At 39.1% G+C, this 11,551-nt stretch overlaps 1 protein-coding gene and 1 long non-coding RNA gene across 2 annotated transcripts; both read right to left on the bottom strand.

The window, feature by feature from the left end:
• Positions 1-6,898: 6,898 nt before the first annotated feature.
• Positions 6,899-8,308, bottom strand: LOC110867271. Its single transcript, XM_022116396.1, has one exon. It carries the CDS (start codon positions 8,306-8,308, stop codon positions 6,899-6,901), a length of 1,410 nt encoding a protein of 469 aa, XP_021972088.1.
• Positions 8,309-9,186: 878 nt separating this feature from the next.
• Positions 9,187-10,357, bottom strand: LOC110867522. The gene is made up of 3 exons (XR_002551660.2): positions 10,223-10,357; positions 9,622-9,675; positions 9,187-9,356 (listed from the first exon to the last, which is right to left on the bottom strand). It is a non-coding gene; the product is annotated as an uncharacterized LOC110867522 (long non-coding RNA).
• Positions 10,358-11,551: the final 1,194 nt, after the last annotated feature.

Raw genomic sequence — 11,551 nt, forward strand, 5'->3', positions numbered from 1 at the left:
AATTTAAACAGTATTGAGGGCAATTACAATGTTTATATCTACCCAATTGCTCATTCAGTAGTGTCAAGTCTGACTGAGGGTCATATTACACATTGGCTAACTCTTCGTCCAATGGTAACGTTACTCAAATTTTGTATACAAAACCCCAACATACCGGCAGTAATTGTAGAATTACAAAGACTCAATCACTGCTAAATTGCATTGTAAAAAGGTTAAGGTTTTGTAAAAACTGTTAACAAAAAGGAGATTACTCACATTGCTGTTTTAGATTTTTCGTAAGGATTTCCTGGAGATAATCTATAAGTTACACAAATGCACGTGTGTTAGTATAATAACCCATTTTAACATTAGTAATACCCTCCCCGAGACGGCATTCCAACGACTACGTCGGGCAGAACCACGACAGCCGTTACGGAACCCTATATCAATCGGGCAGCGTATCTAATACGTCTCCAGGGGTTATAATACTTACATCGTAGCAGAACATCGCTATTTTAGGGGGTATAATACCCGGGTATAGTAACGCCACTACCGAAAATTAAGAAAGAAAGAAAGGAATGAGCGAAACGGACTGAAGGCCGTTGCGTTCTATTTATAGTTGTGAAACCGAACTCTCTCGCGGCCCGCGTTAACTAAGGCTAGGCCTTACGCGGCCCGCGTCAACAGGCGGTCAAAGCGTAGCTTGTCCGGATCACCTACTAGCTTCGACACGATGATGACACGTGTCATCACCGGGCTGCGCCACTAATCGAGACTCTCGCGGCCCGCGTAAACTTAAACGGGCTTGTACGCGGCCCGCGTTAACTAATAATTTAAGCGAAGTCTAGTTATACCCTCGCGCGGCCCGCGTTAAATGGAGGTGAGGTCCTATGCGGCCCGCCTCAACTTAATAATTATTGTTTTAATTTATTTTATATGTTATATTATATTTTGGGGCTCGGTTTACACATACGGGGTGCATATAAAGACATGTTAGGACATTTTAAAATATATTAGGGTGTCAGGACTATTATGAGGGTGTCAGTTTACCGCGGGTTGTTATATCCTCCCCACCTTGTTTTAGAGCTCGTCCTCGAGATCTACTGGAACAAGTGTGGATATTTCTTTTGCATTTCTCATTCAAGTTCCCATGTGTACTCGGGTCCTCTTTTGGAGTCCCACTTTACTTTAACCAAAATTAGTCTCTTGTGGTTGAGATTCTTGATTTTCCTATCCTCAATTTGTAGAGGCCTCTCTACAAACTTGAGTTGCTCATTAACCTCTATATCCTTAAGAGGTACTATGAGTGATTTGTCAGCTAGACACTTTTTGAGATTAGATACATGAAATACATCATGTATTCCTGCCATTTCTTCTGGCAGTTGTAGCTGATAGGCTACAGGTCCTATTCTTCTAATAATTTCAAAGGGTCCAATATACCTGGGATTTAGCTTTCCTCTTTTGATGAATCTTACCACTCCTTTCCAGGTGAAACTTTTAACAATACTTTGTCTCCTACCTGAAATTCTAGTGGCTTACATCTGTTGTCAGCGTAGCTTTTCTGTCGATCACGTGCTGTTTTCAGTCGTTCCTTGACTTGAATAATTTTGTCAGTTGTTTCTTGTACTATCTTAGGTCCAGATAGTTGATTTTCCCCAATTTCTGCCCAACAGACTGGGGTTCTGCACTTTCGTCCATAAAGTGCTTCGAATGGTGCAGCATTGATACTTGTGTGATAACTGTTATTATAAGAAAATTCTATCAAAGGTAAGTGTTCGTCCCAATTACCTCCGAAATCAATTACACAAGCTCTAAGCATGTCTTCCATTGTCTGAATTGTTCTTTCACTTTGCCCGTCCGTTTGAGGATGATACGCGGTGCTTAGGTTTAACTTGGTTCCCATTGCCTTTTGGAAACTTGACCAAAAATGAGAAGTAAAACGGCTATCTCTATCAGAAACAATTGATAAAGGTATTCCATGCAATGAAACAATTTCATTTACATACAATTTAGCTAATTGTTCCATATTAAAGGTCTCCTTCATTGGTAAGAAATGAGCTGATTTGGTTAGCCTATCTACAATCACCCAGATTGTATCATTACCTTTTCTTGTTTTGGGTAATTTAGTAACAAAATCCATTGTTATCAATTCCCATTTCCAGACCGGCATTTCTAGTTGCTGTAACAAACCCGAGGGTTTCTGGTGTTCAGCTTTAACTTGAGAGCAAGTTAAACATTTAGAAACATAAGCTGCTACATCCTTTTTCATTCCTATCCACCAAAAATTTTTCCTTAAATCCTGGTACATTTTATCATGTAAGGTCTAAAACTTTAAAAGACACTAACGAGCTTCATATGACAAAAACCAAACGGGTCGAATAATTCATAAGTAAAATTCTGCATTACTTCGACATAACTAACGAAATAGTCACAAAAGAGTTTACAACCCAAACAAATTTTTTTAACTACAAGTTCAAGATCCAAGAACTACCGGATTAAGTTACTTACATAAGACCCGTTTTTAACAAAAGAAACATTTAACAAAAGTTTAGGCTATGACTAGCAACTTCGCGGAAGCGTGCATCACAAGTGTGTTCGGTCCAAATATGCCATCCATCAAATAGCTTTACCTACATACAAGCAACCCGCTAGACGTTCTTATTACAAAAATTTATACGACATCAATTACAAGTATGGACCTCAAGTAAACCTTTTAAACCTTCTTTCGGACATAAGCTCCTCTAAACTTCTCACATTACCCTTTTAACTCATTCGACCCTTATCTAATTCGCATATACGGCTCACATCAACTTGTTACAATTAACAATTCCATCCATTGAACAATAGGATACTACAACGTTACATGCTAGTAATACAATCTAAGCAAGAACTTACCTTTGTCGTGTTTAGCTCGTGATCCGCAATGGCTTGTGTCTTCCTCTTTTACTCCTACAATTCATAATCAACATATTTCAATCTCATGTCTTTATTTCTCATTCTTTTCCTAGATAGAATCAAGTTATCAATTACAAATTTCTCAATTCTAGCCGTCTAACATCCTACTTACATGAGATTATCTTTTTTCACATAAAAGCTCTTCATTCAAGCATTTTAACAAACACTTGGTGTGCATATCATCAACAAAGCATATTGTACAAGTATTCTATGCATACTTTTCCTATTTCTCAACATTAACCATTATAGTCAATTAATTTCACATAATCAACATCTTATATCAAACATTCACTAATATTCTAACACATACAATCCTTACATCAATATTGCATGAATTTGAATTAACAAGATCATCATATTTTACTATCTTTCTAACCTTCATAGTGGGTCTATCATATATCATCGAAATAATCAGAATTCAAGCATGATTTATCCTCCATATAATGATTCTAACATATGTTCATAATCAATTTCAAGGAATCATCATGTTTCAATCAAGACCCACTTATGAAGAATCACCAAATCATAAAATTTGACTTACCATTCGATAGACTAACTTAGTTGAACGTTTCTATGTGCACATGCAGTAATTTAGGCCATGGATTCCCTTTCAATTTGCTGATTTTATGATGTTGAGGGTTTTTGGTTCTTGCTTCCTTGTTCCAGGCGACACCCACACCCACTGAAGTGTGTGTGGTGTGTGTTAATTTTCTTTTTAATAGCTTAACTTTCCTCATTTCCTCCTTTAGTCCCTCATGTATATACATATGTTTTTGATTGACTGAAACTTACTCTTTTTAGATTACCCTTCTAAATTACATTCTAACTAGGTTTACATTTTTATTTAACTATATAATGTACATGCTTGTAGGTTTTGGGGTGTTACAAGTCCACCCCCCTTAAAAGAGGTTTCGTCCTCGAAACCCGGTTTACGTACCAAATAAAAACGGGTAGAACTTCTTCATCTCATCCTCCGGTTCCGAAGTGAGATCCGACCCCTTTCTGTGTTGCCATTGGACTAAGACTTGCTTGATTTCCTTGTTACGAAGCGTCTTTACTTTGGAATCTTTTATAGCTACCGGTCTTTCTATGTAATTCATTTTCTCATCGATCTCAATGTCTTCAATTGGTACATGGGCCGTTTCATCCGCTAAGCATTTTCGTAATTGCGACACGTGAAAGGTATTATGAATCCCTTCTAATGAAGTAGGTAAATTTAACCGGTAGGCCACCTTTCCAACTCGAGCTAGAATCTTGAACGGTCCGATATACCGGGGACCCAACTTTCCTCGCTTACGAAATCGAATTATACCCTTCCACGGAGACACCTTCAAGAATACTCGGTCCCCTACTTGGAACTCGATAGGGCGACTTCTTTTATCCGCATAGGCTTTTGTCGGTCTTGCGCTGCTTTTAATCGAGCCCGTACGACGTCGATCTTTTCATTGGTTATTGCCACCACATCATTCGGTGCGAGTTCCCTTTGCCCTACTTCTCCCCAACAAACCGGGGTTCTACACCTTCTTCCATACAGCATTTCATACGGCGCCATTTGTATGCTACTTTGGTAGCTATTATTATATGAAAATTCTACTAGCGGCAAATGTTCATCCCAATTTCCCCCGAAATCCATCACGCATGCTCTCAACATGTCTATGAGAGTTTGAATCGTTCTTTCGGATTGGCCATCCGTTTGTGGGTGGTATGCGGTACTTAGATGCAATTGGGTACGCATTCCTTCGTGAAATTTCCGCCAGTAGCGGGAGGTGAATCGCGTATCCCGATCTGAGACAATAGACACCGGTACACCATGGCGGGAGACGATCTCATTCACATAAACTTCCGCTAACCTTTCCGAGGAATAGGTCTCTCGAATGGGTAGAAAATGGGCGCTTTTGGTAAGGCGGTCAACAACGACCCATATTGCATCATGCCCTTTCTTGGTTTTTGGAAGTTTGGTCACAAGATCCATAGTCACATTCTCCCATTTCCACACCGGAATTTCTAAAGGTTGTAATTTCCCATAAGGTTTTTGATGTTCCGCCTTAACTTGAGAGCATGTCAAGCATTTAGATACATACTTGACAATGTCGCGTTTCATTCCCGGCCACCAAAAATTTTCTTTCAAATCTCGGTATATTTTAGTGGCTCCCAGATGAACTGAGTAACGGGACTTGTGTGCTTCTTCCAATAATAAGGTCTTTTCTTCACAGTGTCGCGGTATCCAAACTCGCCCAAACCTTGTTCTTAACCCGCTCGTGTTTGCTTCAAGTTCACTTTCAAACCCTTTCGTTCTTTCACCTTTCGGATCGCCTTTATTCAAGGATTCGTCTTGCTCCTTTCGTATCGTTTCAAGAAGGGTTGGTGTAACTATCATTCTCATCGATTTCACTCGAATGGGTGGTGGGTATTCCTTCCGGCTTAGCGCATCCGCCACAACATTAGCTTTTCCCGGATGGTAAAGAATGTCGCAGTCGTAATCTTTGATCAACTCTAGCCACCTTCGCTGCATCATATTGAGATCTTTCTGCTCGAAGAAGTATTTAAGGCTTTTGTGGTCCGAATAAATGGTGCATTTCGTTCCATACAAATAATGCCTCCAGATTTTTAAGGCAAACACTACCGCCGCCAGTTCGAGATCGTGGGTTGGATAGTTAATTTCATGTTGCTTTAGTTGTCTTGAAGCATAGGCAATGACCTTGCCCCGTTGCATCAAGACACAACCCAACCCTTGATGAGATGCGTCCGCATAAACCACTAAGTCTTCCGTTCCTTCTGGCAGCGTTAAAACGGGGGAACTTGACAATTTCTCCTTTAACATTCGAAAAGCTTTCTGTTGATCATCATTCCATTCGAACCTTTCTTCTTTCTTTGTTAGTTTACTTAAAGGGAGGGCTATTTTGGAGAAGTCTTGGATAAATCTCCGATAATAGCCGGCTAGACCTAGGAAACTTCTTACCTCACTAACATTTTTCGGAGGTACCCATTTCATCACGGCTTCCACCTTAGAGGGATCCACTAAAATTCCCTTTTCGTTGATTACGTGTCCTAAAAACTGTACTTCCCTAAGCCAAAACGCACACTTAGAAAACTTAGCATATAATCTTTCCTTTCGAAGCGTTTCGAGTACCTGATGTAAATGACTTGCATGTTCAGTCTCGCTACGAGAGTATACTAAAATGTCATCAATAAACACTATGACGAACTGATCTAACATATTTCGGCATACCCTATTCATTAGATCCATAAAAGCGGCCGGAGCGTTAGTTAACCCGAATGACATTACCAGGAATTCGTAATGTCCGTAGCGAGTTCTGAACGCAGTCTTAGGTACATCCTCTTCCCTTACTCGTACTTGATGGTAGCCCGATCGCAAGTCGATTTTTGAGAACCAACTTGCCCCTTGTAGTTGATCAAAGAGATCATCTATTCTCGGAAGAGGGTATCGGTTCTTTACCGTGAGTTTGTTAAGTTCACGATAGTCGATGCACATTCTCATCGACCCATCCTTCTTTTTAACGAACAAAACAGGCGCTTCCCACGGGGACACGCTAGGGCGTATGAAAGCCTTGTCGAGAAGTTCTTGTAATTGGACCATTAATTCCCGTACTTCCGCGGGTGCCAACCGGTAAGGGGCTTTGGCTACCGGTTTGGCATTTGGTTCTAATTCGATACGAAACTCGACTTCCCGCTCGGGTGGAAGTCCCGGCAATTCGTCCGGAAATACATCCGGGTATTCATTCACTACCTTAGTATCTTCAATTTTTAAAGCTCCTAATTTGGTATCGACTGCATAGGCTAAAAATGCTTTACTTCCATTCCTCACATACTTAATTGCTTCTAAGATAGTGCAAAATTTTGCCCCTACTTCCCTTTCCCCATGAATGGTTACCCGTTTCCCTTTAGGGGATGTCACATGAATAATTTTGTTTTCGCATAAAATTTCCACGTGATAACGAGATAACTAATCCATACCTACCACTACTTTAAATTCTCCCAAAACCATGGGAATCAAATCAATATCAAAATCTTCATCATCTATAGTGATTTTACTACCTCTACATATTTCGTGCAAAAGGTAACTCTTACAGTCGGCAATTTCTACTTCGAGAGGTGTACACATTCTTTCTATCGTGAATAAAGGGAAACGTGCAAGCTCACTAGAAATAAATGATCTACTAGCTCCGGTATCAAATAATATATAAGTGGGTATAGAGTTTATCATATAGATACCTGAGACCACATTCGGGTGAGCTCTCGCTTCTTCCGTGGAGATTTGGAACATTCTTCCCTTAGCTTTCGCGGGTTCTTCTTTCTTTCCTTCCTTCTTCACTCCTTGTTTAAGCTTTGGGCAATCAGCTTTCACATGGCCCGATTCGTTACAATTATAGCATACCCTCTTGGGATTCGGACAGTTATAGTATGGATGCCCTTCTTGCCCGCAATTGTAACACCCCTTCCTTCCCAACAAACATTCACCCGAATGGGGTTTTCCACATGTCTTACATCGTGGAAAACCTCCCTTGGAAGCTTCTTTCTTTCCTTGATCCTGCGTTTTGGGTTTCTTAGATGAGCTTTGTGTTGACCCCTTCTCGGCTTGCCTTTTCTCTCCACGTTCGTCTTGCCTTTTTATTTCAATTTCCCTATCCCTCGCTAGATCGATGATCTCGTCCAAAGTTTCACATTTTGAAGGAGTTATGAACTCCCGAATTTCAGCCTTCAGCATGCCATGATAACGTATAATCTTCTTTCTCTCCGTCCCAACTATTTCTTCACAAAACTTCAGTTGATCAAGGAAGGTGTTCGTGATCTCATTGACAGATTCATCCCTTTGTCGGAGTCGGAGAAAGTCTTCTTGGATTCGATCCACCGCTGATTGTGGACAATGATACTTGACAAAAGGTTGTTTGAATTCTTGCCAAGTCAAAGTTTGAACTCGATTTTCTCCGATCTCCTTACTATACGAGTCCCACCAATCTTTAGCCCTTCGTAAAAGTTGCCCCGTGGCAAACATGACTTGATCTTCCTTGTCACAATGACTCCGAATGAACACCCCTTCAATGTTAGCTATCCATCTTTGGCATTCTATGGGATCAATTTCCCCGTTAAAGGTCGTAGGCTTACATGCCATCAAATCCTTGTAGGTGCACCGTCTTGCCTCTTTCTTGCCTTGAATTCCGGCTATCATTTCCTTCAATTCATCCACCTTGCCCGTGATCATATTCTCTACCGTGCTTAGTACTTGACCCTCCACCGCTTGTGCTAGCTTGGAAACGTTTGCATCAATTACCCTCGTTACTTCATCCGAGATCATCTTGTTTAACTCGCTTCGAGTTATACGTTCGGTAGTATCCGTGTTTCCTCCACTTGCCATCTACAAATAAACATTCGTGTCAAACATTGTTACATTCGTTCTCCTCATCATTCTATGCATTATTCATTCTTAATAATTTATTCTCTTAAGTTATAGATCCATTCGACCTCTCTTTACAACATTCGTATTACATTACTTACTTCATTCATTTGTATACACAACTTCTCATTCTTTCACACGTTCACCCTTGGATACGTAAGTCGGTTAACTTTCATAGTCTCGTTGTCACCTTGAAGGGTTTCAAACATTTAAGAAGACTAGAACTGAACTAAGGAGTTTCTGTATAACAAACAAGCAATTCAGGAAAATCAAACAAGGGAGGGCCGTCGCCGACAGTCCCTAGAATGTTGCGTCGCTGCCATTTGTCCGTAGGCAGGAAGTTAGGCCGTCGGGTGAAGGGGTACCGTCACCGACGGTATAGAAGTCCGTCGCCGACGGCCTTCCTGTTGTGCAAACGCTGATTTACTAAAATCTTTCATTTCCAGCCCCTTTTCCAACCCGAAACGGTCCTAGGCAGTCCCGAAACTTTGCATAGCGCACCTTAACGTCCCCAACCATGTTATACTGGTAACTAAACCATAACCCATTCCCATTTCTATCTACAAACATAAAATCCTTAAATCACTTACTTGCGTGGCGCTTTGGAACGAACACACTTTCACAAGAGCTTTCGGTTTGAGTTCGAGCACCATCACCTACTCGAATCCCTCAAACCTAGGCTCTGATACCAACTTGTAAGGTCTAAAACTTTAAAAGACACTAACGAGCTTCATATGACAAAAACCAAACGGGTCGAATAATTCATAAGTAAAATTCTGCATTACTTCGACATAACTAACGAAATAGTCACAAAAGAGTTTACAACCCAAACAAATTTTTTTAACTACAAGTTCAAGATCCAAGAACTACCGGATTAAGTTACTTACATAAGACCCGTTTTTAACAAAAGAAACATTTAACAAAAGTTTAGGCTATGACTAGCAACTTCGCGGAAGCGTGCATCACAAGTGTGTTCGGTCCAAATATGCCATCCATCAAATAGCTTTACCTACATACAAGCAACCCGCTAGACGTTCTTATTACAAAAATTCATACGACATCAATTACAAGTATGGACCTCAAGTAAACCTTTTAAACCTTCTTTCGGACATAAGCTCCTCTAAACTTCTCACATTACCCTTTTAACTCATTCGACCCTTATCTAATTCGCATATACGGCTCACATCAACTTGTTACAATTAACAATTCCATCCATTGAACAATAGGATACTACAACGTTACATGCTAGTAATACAATGTAAGCAAGAACTTACCTTTGTCGTGTTTAGCTCGTGATCCGGAATGGCTTGTGTCTTCCTCTTTTACTCCTACAATTCATAATCAACATATTTCAATCTCATGTCTTTATTTCTCATTCTTTTCCTAGATAGAATCAAGTTATCAATTACAAATTTCTCAATTCTAGCCGTCTAACATCCTACTTACATGAGATTATCTTTTTTCACATAAAAGCTCTTCATTTAAGCATTTTAACAAACACTTGGTGTGCATATCATCAACAAAGCATATTGTACAAGTATTCTATGCATACTTTTCCTATTTCTCAACATTAACCATTATAGTCAATTAATTTCACATAATCAACATCTTATATCAAACATTCACTAATATTCTAACACATACAATCCTTACATCAATATTGCATGAATTTGAATTAACAAGATCATCATATTTTACTATCTTTCTAACCTTCATAGTGGGTCTATCATATATCATCGAAATAATCAGAATTCAAGCATGATTTATCCTCCATATAATGATTCTAACATATGTTCATAATCAATTTCAAGGAATCATCATGTTTCAATCAAGACCCACTTATGAAGAATCACCAAATCATAAAATTTGACTTACCATTCGATAGACTAACTTAGTTGAACGTTTCTATGTGCACATGCAGTAATTTAGGCCATGGATTCCCTTTCAATTTGCTGATTTTATGATGTTGAGGGTTTTTGGTTCTTGCTTCCTTGTTCCAGGCGACACCCACACACACTGAAGTGTGTGTGGTGTGTGTTAATTTTCTTTTTAATAGCTTAACTTTCCTCATTTCCTCCTTTAGTCCCTCATGTATATACATATGTTTTTAATTGACTGAAACTTACTCTTTTTAGATTACCCTTCTAAATTACATTCTAACTAGGTTTACATTTTTATTTAACTATATAATGTACATGCTTGTAGGTTTTGGGGTGTTACATATCACTTCCTGGGTGCATCGTATATTTAGATTTATGGGCTTCTTCTAATATACGGTGACGTAGGTTTCCTAATTTAGGTATCCACATTCTCTTTTTATGGAATCTCCAAATTCCATCTGTTCCTTGTTCTAATTCCTTAATCATTCCTTTTAATTTTTCAGTATCTTCCTTGATTACTGATTCTTGTGCTTTTCTAATCTGGTCATTTAAATCTACTTGCAGATTTAATTTAAGAGAACGTACTCTTTTTGGCTTCTCATGATACTTTCGACTTAAAGCATCTGCCACTACATTGGCTTTTCCTGCATGATACTGGATATCACAATCATAATCGCTAAGCAATTCCATCCAGCGTCTTTGTCTCATATTCAACTCTTTTTGCCCGAAAACATATCTTAAACTTTTATGATCTGTGAATATGGTAAACTTACTACCATAAAGATAATGTCTCCAAATCTTAAGGGCAAAAATTATGGCTCCTAATTCTAAATCATGGGTTGAATAATTCTCTTCATGATTCTTATGCTGTCTAGAGGCATAAGCTATAACCTTTTGGCGTTGCATTAACACACATCCATAACCTAGTTTAGAGGCATCACAATAGATTACAAAATCTTCAGTTCCTTCTGGTAATGCTAATATAGGTGCATGGGTTAATCTTTGCTTAAGAATTCTAAAAGCTTCTTCTTGTTTTATTCCCCATTCAAACTTAACAGATTTACAGGTTAACTTAGTTAAAGGAATGGCTATTCTAGAAAAATCTCGAATAAATCTTCTATAATAACCGGCCAATCCTAAGAAACTTCTAACCTCGGTTGGTGACTCAGGGGTTTTCCATTTAGTAATTGCCTCGATCTTTGATGGATCTACATGAATTCCTTCATGATTTACTAAATGTCCGAGAAATTGTACCTGTTCTAACCAAAATTCGCACTTTGAAAACTTAGCATAAAGCTTTTCCTTTCTTAACAAACTTAAAAGT

Source organism: Helianthus annuus, chromosome 7 (assembly GCF_002127325.2).
Source record: "Helianthus annuus cultivar XRQ/B chromosome 7, HanXRQr2.0-SUNRISE, whole genome shotgun sequence".
NCBI classification, from domain to species: Eukaryota; Viridiplantae; Streptophyta; class Magnoliopsida; order Asterales; family Asteraceae; genus Helianthus; species Helianthus annuus.

Coding starts and splice junctions, on each gene's coding strand:
- LOC110867271 (XM_022116396.1), bottom strand. CDS start 8,308: ATGGCAAGTGGAGGAAACACGGATACTACCGAACGTATAACTCGAAGC.